The following is a 17,832-nucleotide window of genomic DNA, read 5'->3' as shown; positions in this document are numbered from 1 at the left end:
AACCTTCATTATGCTACATTTTGTTGAGCATTAAAGTAACAATAAACATATAATCTTTTACTCATTCCGTTTTAAATTATATACGTTTAAATAATACATAAGATTACTCTAATTACTATAACAGAATAGTGCTTCACCAACCCTTTATTTAAAAAAGTAGCGTAGTTATGAATTAATAAAAGTAATATATTAATAACATTTCTTAATTTTTTAGTGAAATTTTGAAATAAATTTATAAGTCGTTAAAGTAATAGATATCTTAAAAAGGAAAGTGTAACTTGAAACCCATTAGATGAAAAAAGATGAGACCTTGTATACCAAAATACAATGTAAGAGTGGCTACAACCAATTTCCTTTAACTGTATGATTTCTTTTCCACTCTCTCAATCTCTGTTTTTCTGCAAGGCTGAAAGCAAAATATCCAGCTCTATGTATGGTGCATTGCTATCTGGTATAACAGAAAATATTCACACTTTTATTATACCAATTTATTCAAAGGCAAGCCTTTGTGTGCCAACCAGTGAAGCATATTGGCCCTTCTTAGCCAATAGCTCAAAATGAGTGCCTAATTCTGTAATCCTCCCCTCAGAACAGACTGCAATTTGGTATGCATTTTGGACTGTGCTTAATCGGTGGGCTATTACTAATGTGGTTCTTCCCTTCATCAAATGGTTGAGAGCTTCCTGGACCAAGCGCTCACTGACAGCATCCAGGGCACTGGTAGCCTGCACCAGCAAAGAATGTCAAAATCAAGACATGCATAAATAGGATCATATCAGGGTTTTAAATTGTGGTTGTTTAGGTCTGACACGAGTGAATGCAGTCTGCAATCACGTCTAAATGCAGCAACAAATAAAAGTGTTACATCACCTTTTGCTTTAGTTCCCTCCGAGATTGGGGTTCCAATTGCGTTTGTTCAACATTGGGATATTTTTATTTTGCTACATTTATATATGATTTTTCTTTTGTATTTGTTTTTCTTTTAATGAAAAATTGTTACTTCTCAAAGTTTCTTTACCGAATTTCAATAAGTTTGGTTTGTCAATTAAAATTTTATGAATTGACAATTTTGATATTTTCTAAATTCATAGCAGATTCTTCATCAAACATCATCATGTGTCTATGCATCTCAACAAAATAGAGTTGATAAATGCAAGAATCATCACTTACTTTAAACAACTTGTACCGTTTCTCAGCCAAGGGATGGAGCTATTTTGACCTCAGTCAAGAGTTCTCTATATCTTTTGTCTTTGATTTAAGGCTCCCAACTTTTTACTGGAACAGTTCTAAACAATAAAATTCCTTATTCTATCTTGAATACTAAACAAGACCTTCATCCTATGCCCTTATGTATCTTTAGGAGCACATGTTTTATTCATGATCTCACTAAAGGTAAAAATAAACTATTTGTAGAATTTCTAAAATGTATTTTTATTAGTTATTCCTATTTCCAAAGGGATACAAATGTTTCTCTTGACCACTTTAACTGTTAGGTACCTTTGTTCAGGAACCAAACAGAACACTCTCTTGTCACAATAACGCTCGAAACAGCAAGAGATGAAAGTATGTGTATGTATATTATTGAATTTGTAATGTATATTAAGAGAAATACAATTATACATCCCAAGGAAGCCTCCCTTCCTCCACTAGAAAATGTCCAGTCTATACCCAAAAGGAAAATATCTGATAATCCCCTTCTCCCTCTATTCTGTTTCTTATTTATGCTCTCTCTCTACTAACAAACTATCCCCCTTTCCCGCCTTTAATTTCCTCCCCTCATATACTTTTAACTTCCTAACATTAACAGTATCTTGTCTTTGTTGATGTTACTTTATTTGAAAATGCTCTTTATTTTCTTCCACCATTGAAAATGTTCTTCTAGAAGTTCCACATGTACTTCCAACCGCACTATTTGCTCATGTTCCAACACCATGGTTCACTAAAAAATTCACTTGATAGCATAGGGTTATACTCAAAATTTTGGACTTGGTAATGGTGACATTTTTTCCTCATTAACCGAAATCATCTTTGCCTGACATTTTCTTGATATGATTGTCATTCATCATTGAACTTTTCATTAGTTGGACCTAACAATAGTCTCCCTTCGTGATGAGTTACAAGAGGTGTATATGAACTACATTCTCGCAATTCACGTGTTGGATGGGGGCTTTGTTGCTCCTTCTATGCGCCAAAGCGATCTCCTAAGCATGGTTTTGTTAGTTCACGTCCACTCTGCTTGGTTGCTTATTTGGTGTGCTTATTTGTCGCCCAAGTGACACTCCTATGGGTCCAAACGTGAAGCTTCTTCCAGGTCAAACGGGTGATTAAAAGGCCTTGGAAGATATCATTGTCTATTAGGAAGAGTTAATTACCTCATTGTCACTAGTTCAGACATCACATCTGCATTTATGTGATTAGCCAACTTTGGAAGGGTCCATGTGATGGTCACGAGTAAACTGGCAATCGTATACTTCAATACCTTATAAATGCACTAAGTTGAGAATCAATATTCAAGGACACAAGAAATTCCAAAATTATTTGTTACTTCGATGTTCATCGATAAAGATCACCATAAAAAAGGAAGTTCACTTTTGGCTTCTAGGCAGTTTCTAGGCGGAGGAAAATTGGTTTCTAGGCGGTTTCTAGATCAAGTGATGAAGCTGAGTTCTATGTCATGGTTGTATCTGCTAGTGAGATTACATGACTTAGACAACTCCATCAATTAAAATTTAGAGGCACTCAAAGTACTAAATTTGTACGCAACAATCAAGCTTCTATTCATATTGTGTCAAATCCAATCTTCCATGAGTAGACTAAATACATAGAGATTGACTATCACTTTGTGAGAGAGAAGATGCTCTCAAGAGAAATCATCATTGACTTTGTTAATTTTAGAAGCCATAAGGGCTCCCATGTTGATAGCATATGTTAGGATATAGGGTATTTGGGGATAGAAGGATATAATGGGAAATGGGATTAGGATAGAAGGTAGAGCAACTGTATAAATAGATTGTTTGGATAGTTAGAAGGGATATTTTTGGAGAGATCTTTGTTGACAGGTATTGACCTGTGAAGAGGGTTAAGCCTCTGTATTCAGTTGTACAGAACCTTTTTTCTGTGAATAATATTCAGTTTTTTCCTATCTTTCTTGTGTCTTTTGGTGAGAAAGAGAGTTCTTGATTAGGTTCCCAAATTAGGAACCTAACAATTGGTCCGACCTGCCAGATTGAGACGCCGCCGGAATCGTGTGCGGGTGAAGGAAATTGCGGTTGATAGAATGAAGGCGTAGACAGGAGAGCTACGACCAGATTATGCAGTAATACGCCAAGATTATGCTGCAATACGCCAAGATTTGCAAGAAATAATGAGGATGGTGAAGGTGCGGGGAAACGACAACGACGAACAATCAGGTGGAAGTCAGGCTTCCGTAAACGGGAACCAGCGACAGGCTTCCGTCAAAGGGAACCAGCGACGGTGCGAGGAGGATATTGGAGGGAGAGTGGGTGGCGATTACGGTGGGACCCAAACCCACAATCACGGTGGCGATCACCAGGAGGTGCAGAATCAATGGCGGAAAAGGGTTGAATTAACCGCTTTCGAAGGGCTGGACCCGTTAAACTGGATCAATAGGGCGGAGAGGGTTTTCGAGCTTCAAGGAGTAGCGGAGGAGGAGAAAGTGCGGTTCGCGGACATAAGCATGGAGGGCAGCGCGGGCTACTGGTTCAGAGCCTGGAAGGAGAAAGCCAAGAATCGTTCCTGGGATGGCTTGAAGGAGGCCCTGTTGATAAGGTTTGGAACCATTGTTGAGCGTTTGGCGGCATTGAAACAAATGGCGACGGGGGAAGATTATGTGCAGGGAGGCGAAAAGGTAAGGAAAGGGAGCGGGATAGAAGACGAGTCATCTGGGGGGCGAACGCGAGAAGCAGTTACCGAGCGGTACGAGGCCAAGTACTGTAGACCAGACCGAACGGGATTAGCCGAACAGTCTGAGGCCGATCGCTATAACACAGGCCGATCGAGAGTTGCCGAGCGGTCAGACGAAATAGAAGACCAGTCAACTTGGGGACGAACAAGCGGCCAGTGCATACAGTCCGAGGCCGATCACTATAACTCAAGCCGATCGAGATTTGCCGAGCGGTCCGAGGACATAGAAGACCAGTCGTCTTGGGGACGAACGAGCGGTTAGTGGACACAGTGCGAGGCCAATCGCTATAACACAGGCCGATCGAGGGTTGTCGAGTGGTCCGAGGTCAAGCGCAATATCCCAGGTGAGGTTGCCGAGCGGTCCGAGATAGAATTAGACCTGAAGCAGACGGAGTTGTCCACTCTCTCGGCTGGAGGCCCTATTCAGCCAAAAGCGATGAAGCTGCACGGTTCGATAGATAAAGAGCCGAACGGTATAAATATAATGGGAAGAGAGCCGAACGGTATAAAGATAGTGGGAATTGAGCCGAATGGTAGAAGAGGTTATTGGAGCCGAACAGTTGAAGGGAACGATAACCGAACGGTTGAAGTCAGGGGGGAGGAACCGAAAGGTAGAGAAGCATGGGAAAGCAAGTCGAGCGGTATAAAGATAGGAAGAAGAAAACCGAACGGTAGAAAAGCATGGGAAAGCAGGCCGAGCGGTATAAAGACAAGGAGAAGAAAACCGAACGGTCGAAAAGCGTGGGAAAGCAAACCGAACGGTATAAAGATGGGGAGAAGAAAGCCGAATGGTATAAAGATAGGAAGAAGAGAGCCCAACGGTAGAAGAAGTTATTTTACAGGGAAGGATAAGAAGCTCCTCGCTTTCAAGGAAATAATGCAGACACGAAAAGGGTCCTATAAAGTCTGTATCTCATCTCGACCACCACCCAAGCCTCCTGACTGGAATTGGAGGGCATCCCATAAATTCTGTATGTCATCTCGACCACCACCCAAGCCTCCTGATTTGAATTGGAGGGCATAATCAGTGGGTTCCCTTCCTAGAATAACAAGATTATAAAGAGGAGCCAGGAGATCAAGTTTTTCGTTTCCAACCTTGAGGACAAGGTTGTTCTGCAGCGGGGTGTAATGTTAGGATATAGGGTATTTGGGGATAGAAGGATATAATGGGAAATGGGATTAGGATAGAAGGTAGAGCAACTGTATAAATAGATTGTTTGGATAGTTAGAAGGGATATTTTTGGAGAGATCTTTGTTGACAGGTATTGACCTGTGAAGAGGGTTAAGCCTCTGTATTCAGTTGTACAGAACCTTTTTTCTGTGAATAATATTCAGTTTTTTCCTATCTTTCTTGAGTCTTTTGGTGAGAAAGAGAGTTCTTGATTAGGTTCCCAAATTAGGAACCTAACAGCATATGTAACAAGCTTGACTCATATGCCATAGGTATTTCAGCCCGAGGGAGTGTTAGAGATGTGATATGATTACATTAAACGGGGAAATAAGATTTGATAGAGAAATATTTTCCATTATTAAGTATTAATTTTGTTCTTTGTTATTATATCTCTTCATTATAAATAAGAGTACTCGTGTGTACAAATCACACAAATACAAACAATCCTCTCTATCAGAAGCACGGAGAGAGTATATAGAAAAGCATAGAATTAAACAAAAAATATCACCTCATCAAGTATAAGGATGGGAGCATTCTTTAGGAGAGCGCGGGCTATAGCAATTCTCTGTAATTCAGAAACAAGAGTCAATAACATTTGAATGTGTCCATGCGTAAAATGCATACCATGCAAGGTGAGGATAATATAGGTGAACTCTACTGTACCTGTCTCTGTCCTCCACTCAATAGGCCTCCACGCTCACCAACAAGTGTATCATAGCCCTTTCAAGAAAAACAAAATTAACTATAAGATTTGTATCTATATAAAAGCATATGCAAACTCAGAAGACAAACCAACCTGTGGTAGTGAAATTATAAAGTCATGAGCATTTGCAGCTTTTGCTGCCTTAATGACATCTTCTTTAGAGACATCTTCATCTGGAAGCCCATATGCAATGTTTTCTCCAACAGACACCGAAAACAAAACAGGCTCCTATAATATGTAAAATTTATAAAGAAATGAAAACAATACGTTTGATATCATACATAAGATTCTTTCTTATTCCTTACTTGATTTACAATGGAAACAACCCGGGCCCATTCACTCTTGTCAAATGTTCGGACATCCTCTCCTGCAACTGTTATACAGCCACTTGTTGGCTGCAGAAATAAAGATTACTTTATGTATCTATTTTCAAGACAAATATCCATGAAATTTCATCTTACAGCATAAACTGAAATCAAAACCTCATAAAAACGAGACAATAGCTGGACTACTGTACTTTTGCCTGCACCACTTGGACCCACCAGTGCAGTTACAGTTCCACATTTTAGTCTTAAATTTAAGCCACGTAAGATTTCCACATCCGGCCTTAATGGATAAGAGAAATATACATCTGCAGTATAATATGAGCATAGTCATTGAAAGAGAAGGAAAAAAAATAAAAGAAGTATCCATTACAAAATAATTCAGATTATTATGAAAATGTTATTATAGAACTACTTCACACTTATAATTAATGTGTGCCTGTGTGAGAGAGTGAGAGATCAAATAAGAAACTAAAACTTCAATTGTCAGATGGACATAAATCTTTAATATTGAAATTGGATGATAATATCATATCCTTAAGAGGAAAGCAACCAACAGACAGTCAAAGTCCTTCAAAAGAAAATTCATGCATTTAGTTACTTAAGTTCATCTCATAACTAAAAGAGAAGTAGCAAGTTATTCAAGCTTCCATTGCAAGAACACTAGCAAACATGACATTTGATATGGATGAGTGATACATTAAAACAACACATCACAAGGGATACAAACAAAATTGCAATAAAGATACCTTCAAGGCAAATATCTCCCGACCAAGCTATGCTAAATAAATTGCTTGATGTTTTAAGAGCTGACATAAAGTGAAAATAATTTTTTTGGTTATTCTCGGTAGAAATATTAGATAAGACCAATTTATAGTTTTCATCCTCCACTGTTTTTTGTCTCAGTTCTCTTTCTAAGCCATAAGCCAGGGCATCATCAACTTGAACCCCAGAAAAAACAGAGTTGATCCTCTCAACAGCAGCAAAAGTTCCACGGAGATCTCCAAAAGTATTAACCAGTCCTTGAACCTAAAAGACACAATATCAGACAGGAAGAGGATAAATATATAAAGAAAAACAAAGTCAACAACTCAAATAGCTTACAGCGAATGTTAAAGTGAAAGTATAACCGATAAAAGATGCCATGGTTCCAACAGAGAGTTCACCCTGAAAGCAAGAATTAAGGGTAGCTCAGAAATATTCATTGGTCAAATCTGCATAATAAGCAATAAGAGAAAGATGTATATGATCATAGGAGAAAGTTATATCAGAAGAAAGAATGCATATACTGATATAAGAAGCAATAGTAATCATGATTGACAAAATGTTGCAGAAGGCAATAAGAGAAAAAATCATGATTAAATTTATAATTATATAGAGAAAAGACAAGTTTTAAAAGCTAGAATTGCTTACCGCCTTAACCTTGCTTCCTCCAAGACAGTATAATGCTATTAAAGAAATATAAACTGCAACTCTAGTTAAAGATTCATTTACAGATTTGAAAGTCCCAAGCTTTATCCCACTAGATTGGAAAGATAGAACCTGTATCGAACAAACAAATAACATGGGAGTTTCTAAGAGGACGCCATGCCCTTTCTGAAATTAGTTATTGGTCCTTAAATAATCTTACCTGATTAGCAAAAGAGAACATTTGGCGCTTTTCACCACCAAAGGATCTTACCTGTAAGCATATATGTCACTGTTATAAATTGATGCCATTACCACACACAACATATGTTTGTAATAGAGCCACTAACTAATGGGAACTCACTGTTCGAATAGCTGAAAACGTTTCAGTCACACAGTCAGATATAGATGCTTGGGCCTTCCCATGTGCTTTAAAAACTGGCAATGTCGATCTCTTGTAGACAGCTATAGAGAACCATAGTGAATCAGCGAACTATACATGAAATGAAAAATAATGTTTCCCAATTTTCTACTACAAATTATTGTGTTTACTGTTTAAGCTACATACAATTGTCAGCTTGCATATAAGCCATTTATGAAATTATGAAGCCTATTACCCTAACACTTTAGAAAGGATGAAGACAAGACAGGTGATTATATTTCTGGTTTTTATAATAAACCATAACAGTGTTGAACATGGTCATTGAATTGATTTCATTAGACAAAATGTAAACTTACCAATTGAAATGGAAACTGCGAGCATCAGAACACCTAGAATGGGTGCCAGTTGCGGTGATAAAGAAAAAAGTATGAATATTGTTCCAATGACCTACAAGAACAAAGAGAGCAGAAGCAGCAATGACACAAACGAACATGAGCAGCAAAATGCAAACAAAAAATATGCATAAGTATAACGTAACTGACATAAGAAAATAGAGGTTCTCTCTTGAAAGGCATGAAATCATTTCTTTCACACCCAAACAAAAAAATATGTGGCAAAAATTTCACTCCTCAAGATAATGCCCTGAATCCGCGAACAAAGTGAAAAAGGAATAAACCATACACATGCTTAAATATAGAAAATATAAAGCTCACATTGGTGTAGAGTTGCTTGCCTCAGATAATGCCCTGAATCCGCGATCCCTTGAGACATTCTCACTGACAATATTTTTAAGAGAATCCAAATCAGATGTTAACAAACCTGTGAGTTCACCAACCTATAAGCAAATTCAAGAACGTGCAATAGTTTTTGCACCTACTTTGTCAGTGTACACTATCATTAAGAAAAGAAACAAAATGATATTGTTTGCTCAATAAAATAAATTTTTATATTTTTTAAATAATATACTGGTATGCATAAAATCATATTGGAAAGCGATTCAGATTAAGTTACAGCAATAGATGAAACATAGGGATACAAAGAAAAGAGAAGACGAAGAAGACAAAGACAATAAAATACCACACAACAATCAATCAGGTAAAGGTGACAGAGAACAATGACTATCCGCTTCTGCTTACAGTGTCTCAGCCCAAATATCTCAAGAGACACCGATAAATATGGAAAACTAAAAGCACATATAATGTAAGTAACTTCATACACATACCTTATATTTGTCAAAAAACTCAATCTGCACAAATAAAAAAAACTATATGATTAATCAATCAAAGCAAAATAATTTTCCATCCAATAATTCAAACAGCCATAGATATTCTAACCAATAACTATCTCCAAGCATTACCAATGAGAGAAATAATATTAATAAATAACAATAAATAGAAAAACAAATTATCAGGACCTCTAGAAAGATTTAACTCTACCTTTTGAATCAATATTCTTCCGAAGATCTGAGCTCTTAGTGTCGACATAATTTTCTCCCACACTATGTTCATGTTTATAACAAAAATAATAGTTAAAAGTGGCTCCAAGGCATACAGAACTCCAATTTTAGTAAGCAGCTTCCATAACGGTTCAGGTCTAGCTCCAATTAGAACTTCAAAAAACCGTCCTAAAAGAACAACAACGCATAAGAATGAATATATAACATGATCAACAGTTAAGTCATGTATGAACAGTACGTAAAAATAAATAAAAAGGACCAAAAAATAATAGCACCCCCTAATGCCATAAGTTAAAACTGCATTAAAAATTCAAATTTGCACAATACCCCAAAGTATTTTCCATGAGAAAATATAATTTCACCATCCCATTTTCTACGAAAGAAAGAGAATTTTATTCCAGTCCTCCTAGAACAAATATTTACATAGCCAAATTATTCTCATTTATGTTTGGGCACTCACTAAAAAAAATTAAAAACATAAAAATAGTTATATTATTAATTTGATCTATATATGTATATATATATCAGCAATACTTATATATAATTATATAAACTAATTTTAATTTAAGAGAAAATTGAAGGGACTAAAACTTGAAGTAGAGAAATAGTTTAACCAAAAATAATTTATAAAGAACTCAAATAAGTTCTTTCAAACCCGGTCGTGGTCTTAATTTAATTAATCCTTAAATCATGAAATTTCAAATAAGACCCATCAATCGTTAATGTGTTTCTTCGATCAAATTAGTTCCCCCTCCACATACCTCAAATACTAATGAAACAAACGACAATATACCCTAAAAAAATAATTTAGCAAACAAATACATATTCAAGTAACCGAACAAAAGTTTCAACATTTAAATCTGATCCTAAGTTTTTCTTTTCACTATTAAGAAGTATTTTTCTGTTTAACACGAAAAGTAATTCCAAAGTGTTGACAAATAATATTTCAAATCAAAGTTGACGTTTTAACATTCCAAAGTGACACAAATCGAAAAACCAGCCATTTTAATACACGTACCACATCAAGCTAGTAGACATACACATCTACACACGTTATTGAAAGAAAAAACCATATTTTTAAGAGAAAACACTCTAGCAGTACATATCTATATAATATATAAAGAAACCTTTATTTATTTTGTTCATACCTTACAACCTTCTTATACTTTTCTAACTCAATTACACATACTACTCAAAGTAATTAATTTAATTAAGTTTTAAAAAATATTACTAATGTATTAAATTAAATACAGGAAGGAGTTATTTTATGATGTTTTTCATATAGAAATGATTCATTTTCAGTTTTTCTTTAAAAAAGAAAAGTTTGGTTGAATGTGCAGATTGTATTGTTCAACCAAATAGTTCAGAATATGATTATGTTAACGTTACTTTCTTTCTGACAATGAACAATCCGTTATTAGAAAAATCTAAAGGTATAGTTTTAGGTGTTGTTTATACCAAACAAGACAAAGATTCATTCTTTCACCCAAAGAAAGTTAATAAAATAAAATAAAAGAGAGTCTGTAAATTTGGGCAATTACTTAAAACTTAGGCAATTAGTTTAATTACAAAAGAGGTGATGTTACCGGAAAAGAGGGGCATGGATAGGGTACAGGTGGAGCAGGCGAAGAGCGTTGCGAACACGAGAGCCAGGCGCAGTTTGTGGTTCATGAGAAGCGTGCAGAGCAGGCTCCACGTGATCACGTTTTGCGGCTTTGCCTTCTCCGCAACCAACCCGATCAGCTTCGGATCCGGGTCTCCGAAATTCGGGTCGGATGCGGGCGCCGTAACGTAGGCGCGTGGCGGAGGGAGGAGAAAGCGCGAGTGGAGGGGGCGAGGGAGAAGAAGGGGTCGCAGTGAGAGGGGTGGTTTGGTAATTTTGGTAGAAAGAGGAGAAGGAAGAAGAAGAAGAGGATAATGCAGAGAGAGTGTTGCAGAAGCCATTGGCTTTGAGGAAGATGAAGAAACAGTTGTGTTGTGTTGTGAGGTGCAGAGAGACTAAGGAAGTGAAAGAAGAAGTGAGTTTTTTGCTTGTGGGACTCATTTGATGGAAAGTGCTGTTTATCCATTAAAAATTACTTAATTTTGTTTTCTTAATTTTTAATTATCTATATATTTTATTTAATGTATCATCTTTAAATTAAAAAATATATATGATATGTAACAAAAAGCATAAAAAAAGTTGCCAATAGTTAAACAATAAGGATTTCGATTGCTTAAAAAGTCACATTCAAAATTCAATATATTTAGAAATGAAATTGTGAAAAATTAAATTTAGGAATCAAGTTTAAATTTTGTAAAATATTGGGAGCATAATTATAAATAGATTTTTATTTCAAAATTTTTATTTGAAAATAAAAATTAAATATATTTTTAATTCCTAAATTTAAATTCAAAATTAGAATTTGTTTTAATATATTTTAATATTAAAAATTTTAAAAATAAATAAATATAACCGTTTTGAATCTCAAATAATATTTTTAATTTACACTTAAATTGAAACATGTTAAATGAGATAAATAATTACATCAAGAAAATTTCAACCTAAAAAATTTATATTTATTTATTTTTAAAATTTAAAGCCTAAATTATATTAAAACTTGAAATAAAAATAATTCTAATTTTACACTAACTAAATAATATTTAATCTTTGTTACAATATTAAAAAACTTACATAGTCGTGGTTTAAGATTTTCAATCAATATTTGACTTTTATGATTTAATTTGATTTGTTTATTATTTAAGTCACTTCAAACAAAACCATAATTAATAAGTTTGATTTAGTTTATTTCAATTTAATATAAAATTTGAAATAAACCTAATCAATATTTTATAATTTAAAAATAAATAATCAGTTTAATATATATATATATATATATATAATAATTGATTTAATATAATATGTATTAATATCTTTTATTTTTTCAGTATAATAAAAAATTGTAACTCTAATAAAACTATTATAATTTTAGTAGTTAATTAGTAATATAATTAAAGATTTATTTTTCGTAATTATTTCAAATAAAATTATATTAGACATAAGTATGAAATATTTTTAGTTATTATTATTAAAAAAAATTAACAACAATATAAAAATAACTATAAAGGAGTTTATAATTTATTTTATTATACTAAAAATAAAATGTTTCAGATATATTAAATCAATTATTTACCGACAATTTAATTTTAATCGATTTTTTTATAAAGTATTTAAATATTTTTAACAAAGTTAAAAAAATTATTAAATAAAGAAACATATTGCAAAAATATGTAATTATAATTATATTTATAATGTTAACTTTTTCTTATGTTCATAACAATTTTCAAAATATACCTTTATATATGTTTATTATTTCTGATGAACTTAAATATGTGATTTTATATTTCAATTTAATAAACTGTTATGTCGATTGTTTTAATTTTTTACCTTCAATTCTAAATCCACATTCAACAATATTGAACGGAAATTAAATCCATAAAGGTTTAAATTGTTTAGTTTTGATCCATTTTCAATTATATTTTTCATAGTTTTAATCAGAAAAAAAAAACTAATAATCTGGGTGAACAAAGTTAAAGCATCTTCAAACTATAGGAAAAAAAATGGTTCTCGAATATTTTGAACAAATGTTAAACTGGGAATCGGTTCAATGAAGGAGATAAGTTCAATCACTTTCTATTAAAAAAAGTAAAGTAACTTTGGTAATTTTACTCTATTTTTAATTGGTTTTTTTTTTTTTTGAAAAATTAAAATTGGTTATTCAACCATGAAAATTAATTAAAGTTATTCTGACTTATGCAGGAAAAAGTCACTTAATTCGTCTCATGCTAAACTTTCATACAGGATATCAATAACTTATTTAAATCTTTGTCTATTTATTATGGTACAACATGTCACATATTTTAGTATTCAGAATTAGTTAATAATATAAATCAAAATATTTTATCATATTAATTATAATCATAAATAAAATAATATTCTTTTATTAAAATAAAATGTATTTTTCACTAAAACATGAATAAAGTTGATGAGAAATAAAAACATAAAAAATAAAAATGAAACATTAAGAATAAAAAAGAAAAATATATTACTTGAGGATTTAGAAAATGATATCCAATATAACTGATAGTATCCTTAGAGTCTTATATGCGATTTTTTTGTTATTAATCATTACATTACGAGTTGATTATCTATGTGATGTTTGTATGTATAAGTAGAACAACATCATGTGAAATTGAAAGAGTTTTGGTGCAGTAAAGTTGTTTTAGTAGTTTTACCATGTAAGGGAAGCTAGTTTGTATCTTTGATCTTAGTGATTTTATGATTGAGTTAGATATTGCATGTTGATTATGAGAAAAATTGCAATGTTATGTTTCTTTGTTGAAATTTGATTGGAGTGTGTTGATATAATGTGACAATGTGTTGTTTAACGTTGAAGTATGAGTTTGAGTTTATATATGTTGTTTGTGGGTTTTGATGAGTGATTGAATGGGAGAGTCATAATTTGATCAATTGGACAAATTGGTACAACTTATAAACTGTTTTAAAATTGTTTAAACCATAGGAGAGAGTACAAAGTACCAATTTGAACAATTGAACAAGTTAAACTCCCTCATTTATAACACTTTCTGTCATAGTGATGGGCGGTAACAGAGGGGTATCTAGTGCCAACTCACATTTTCAAGTCAATGAGTGTTTTCACTCCAAGCATTAGGCATAGGATGGTACTGTCAGGCGCCACTTAGTGGGCTTCTGACTTGGTTGTCACTAGGCAAATTCAAAGTCAAGGAGCTCACTAGCATTGTAGGACATTTTCAAGGAAGGAATTTGATTAAAGGTGTGATTCTCTAGGGTGTGCATTGAGGTAAGGACAATTCTATTGTGTGAATCTATGATGAATTCTACTAATCGTTCATACTCACACACAGGAGAATGATTAGGTGGTGATAGAGCCAGCTAGATTACCCTTTTGTTCTCTTTGTTGTTCTTTTGTTGTGTGCTTTGATTTTGCAATGATCACCTTGATTGGTGTGACCAAATAAGGAAGCGGGTCCTCAAGGAGGAGAGGATGCATCGGTTTAGTCATCAACTTTGTTTCCCTTAATGTTAAATCTTTTGAAAGATCTTATGTAGTTTCATACTTCTGTTTATAGTTTATGTTGGTTTTGTATATATAAATCTACTCTAATTCTATTCATCTTTTGGGGTAACTGTAATAAGGTAGTCATATTTAATTCTCCACTAATATATGAAATCAACTACATGATATTTTCTTTTAGTATGCTACTAAATGGGATACTATATATTTCAATGACAGTGAAGTATTTCCAAATATCTTTCACAAAATATGCTTGGAATAGATATAATTTCGTCTTATATGTATATAAGTTCTTGCTTGTACACATCTCGCAAAAGTGAGATCAACATCATTATATACCTTAGTTCTTGAAGCTTATTCATGTATATGATTATTGTAAAAATTGTATGCTTTTAGTTCATTTTCAACAATAAAGTTATGCAAGGTAAAGTATTTTATTTAGAGATGGCAAAGTAGATTCTTAAAGGTCCTCTACCACATGTATCAAATCAAGGAAACCAAACAAACAACGATATTAACCCAAAACATAAAGGTTTTTCACAAGTGCATTTTCTTATTATGCTAATACTTTTAATCTTAATGAAAATGTGTTGTGTGGTTGTGTCAATGAATTAGTACAGTCGATTCCCTAGGGCAGAGAAGTGGAATCCATGTATTAATCTCTTCATTCTTCTCTGGCAACTTCAGTTCCATCGGGGAAACCATCAAACACCCTCCCCATTCCATCTTAACCCATTAAATTACAATGATTATATTTGAATTTGGAGAGTTCAACACTAGGAATGTTCGAGCACGAGCAATTGCAAAAGCGACAAACATAATGAAGTGAGGTTTTATGAGGCTTTGTGTATTCCAACGAATTCATAAGCATGAAGCTTTGCGCAACTGATATCTTTGGAGAAAAATTGGAGTAAAGGATATCAATTTCTTGTAGCTAAAACAAGGTATTTATAATGTTAATTCTTATCATTATTTGAGCTGCATTTTAGTAACAAAATCAACTATCCTTTAACTTATTACATGCTTAAATCCTCTCTTTTATCTTTCTTTCGTAAATAATCTTATTTTAGGATACATTTGTATAAATAGAACTTTAATCCCCTCTAGTGGGGACTTGTATCTAGGGATGAAATATGACTCACTATTTATCCAAAACCTATTGATGGATTGGAAAGTGTACCAAATCGCACAAGTAATATAAAAAGGTAAAACCAAGTATCGTATCCCAGAGGACTCTCGGCACTAAACAGTCGTGTGATAAATTAATTAATTAAGACTTAAAATAAAAGAGATCATTGGTTTAAAATGCAAAGACAGAAAATTAAATATGAATGCAAATTGATCAATAGTAGAGTAACACAAGGATGAACAGATGTTGTTTAATATGAGATGAATATGTTGTTGGGGTTAGATTTCACCAAGTTCCCTCTCATGTATATAAGAATTCCTCTTTATGCATTAATGTTAACGTCACTCACTAAAGTACTTAGAACCCAATCCCTGGGCGCAATAAGCCTGCCTCAATTCCTAGTTCGTGCAATTCCTAGCGTTCCTAGAAAATTAAGTCTGAAGATCAAGAGCTTAAGAAGACCAAGTACTCATACCCTCATCCCTGAGAAATATTACCCTTGAGAGAATTCAACAAGAATCTAAATTGTAAGGAACCTCCCGACACTCATGCAATTCATAAATCATGCAACTAAATGAGTTAAATAGAGCAAACATTGAAACAAATGAATTCTCTAACAATTAATGAATAAAAAAAATATGATTAAGAATCAATTCAAATACATGAGAGTTCACAAGGTTACATCATTCTCCAACAAAAAATAGAGTTTAGTTCCCCATAGACATGGAGAAACTAGATGTACAATGGAAAAACATGAGATAGTAAAACCCTAAGAGTATAAGAGGAAGCTTCCGCCTCCAAATCCGCCTTCAGAGAGTAAAAAAGTGTGTTGTTGTGTTGCTCCAGCTAGAGATGCAAAACCTAAAGCACCTGAGTCCTTTAAATAAAGTTGGAAAAGAGTAGAAACAGGGCCTGGTTCAAAAGAGTCGAAACAGAGCAAAAATTGGGCCGGATCAGCAACGTGCGACGCTAGGGCGGCCAATTTGGCCGCTCGGGCGGTGGACGTTGATTTCCGGAAGGCTTGAGCCTCCAACTTCGCCCAAGCTTCGGGGTTCCGACGCCCGAGCGGCGAGCGTCGATTTTTCCATGCTCAAGCCTCCTGCAGGTCGCCCAAGCTTCGTGCGGTTCCTCTTCTGGTGCTTTTCTAGGCCTTTCTGAGCTCTATATCCTTAGCACTTCATCTCTGCTTCCTGTATTAACTCATTTTCTATCAAAAAAAAGGGAATTAGTCATAAAATCATCAAATTCAACCTCAACTCTCTTATTCACACAACTTAATGAAAAAGCATGACTCTAAGAGGGTTTCTAAGCCAAAAAGGGTGTATTTAGTATCAAAATTACATCAAAGATAACGATATTTTAAACCGTTATCAAAACCCTAGGTCTTAATGCATGTTTATTGGTTGAGTTATGCTTTACTCATCGACAAACGTACTGAATCGCTCAAGTAATATAAAATGATAAGACCAAATATAGTTTCCCAAGAGACTCGTGTAATACTAGATAATTTTACGATTAATAAATCATCTAGACTAAAGAATGAAATACCATGTAAAAGTGGACTTTGGTAATTGGAGGCACTTAAAAGTGAAAAAAGATCATAAATGGAATGGAATGACTTTGCTAGGGGTAGATTTCATCGAGTTCACTCCCTTACACAGAGAGTCATCTCCTCTCCATCAAACACTAATGTCAACCCACTAAAATACTCTAGCTGAAATCCCTTCGGTGAAAGAGCTTAGGTTTCCTAACTAAGTGTCAATCCCTTGAACACTTAACAAGCAAACCAGCCTTAAGAATTAGGGTTTAAGACAACTAATGGGTCATGTTCCATTCCTAGACACAAACCACCACTAGATTTCTTGTTTTAAGCCCAGGGTTCACTAAGAGATTTGCATCCAAAAATAGTTGATGGGAAAAAGATTTGAAACCAAAAGAAAGAAAGTGAACATTGAAGAAACTAATTAGAGACATGTATGTATCTATGTACGTATCTACGTACGTATGTACATATGTATGTATGTACGTATGTATGTATGTATGTACATATGTATATACGTATGTATGTATGTAGATATATACGTACGTGCATATGTATGTATATATGTGTATATATATATGTATTTATGTATGTACGTACATATGTATGTATATATATACGTATGTATGTATGTAGGTATGTATGTACATATATAGGTATGTACGTATGTATGTATGTACGTATGTATGCACGTGTATATG

General features: G+C 33.9%; 1 protein-coding gene across 2 annotated transcripts; it reads right to left on the bottom strand.

Moving 5' to 3' along the window:
- Positions 1-288: 288 nt before the first annotated feature.
- On the bottom strand, positions 289-11,399 carry LOC108345753 (ABC transporter B family member 28). Of its 2 annotated transcripts, XM_017584490.2 has the most exons (16): positions 10,953-11,399; positions 9,347-9,534; positions 9,133-9,156; positions 8,644-8,745; positions 8,267-8,357; positions 7,893-7,993; positions 7,752-7,802; positions 7,535-7,663; positions 7,226-7,288; positions 6,871-7,150; positions 6,281-6,429; positions 6,104-6,193; positions 5,892-6,026; positions 5,759-5,815; positions 5,604-5,660; positions 289-725 (listed from the first exon to the last, which is right to left on the bottom strand). In XM_017584490.2, exons 1-16 carry the CDS (start codon positions 11,308-11,310, stop codon positions 489-491), a joined length of 2,112 nt encoding a protein of 703 aa, XP_017439979.1. In that variant the 5' UTR covers positions 11,311-11,399; the 3' UTR covers positions 289-488. The 2 variants fall into 2 exon arrangements, with proteins under 2 accessions (XP_017439979.1, XP_052723038.1); XM_052867078.1 differs by lacking the exon at positions 7,535-7,663.
- Between the last annotated feature and the right edge of the window lie 6,433 nt (positions 11,400-17,832).

Source organism: Vigna angularis, chromosome 8 (assembly GCF_016808095.1).
Source record: "Vigna angularis cultivar LongXiaoDou No.4 chromosome 8, ASM1680809v1, whole genome shotgun sequence".
NCBI lineage: Eukaryota > Viridiplantae > Streptophyta > Magnoliopsida > Fabales > Fabaceae > Vigna > Vigna angularis.
This window is presented reverse-complemented; position numbering and strand designations above follow the sequence as displayed.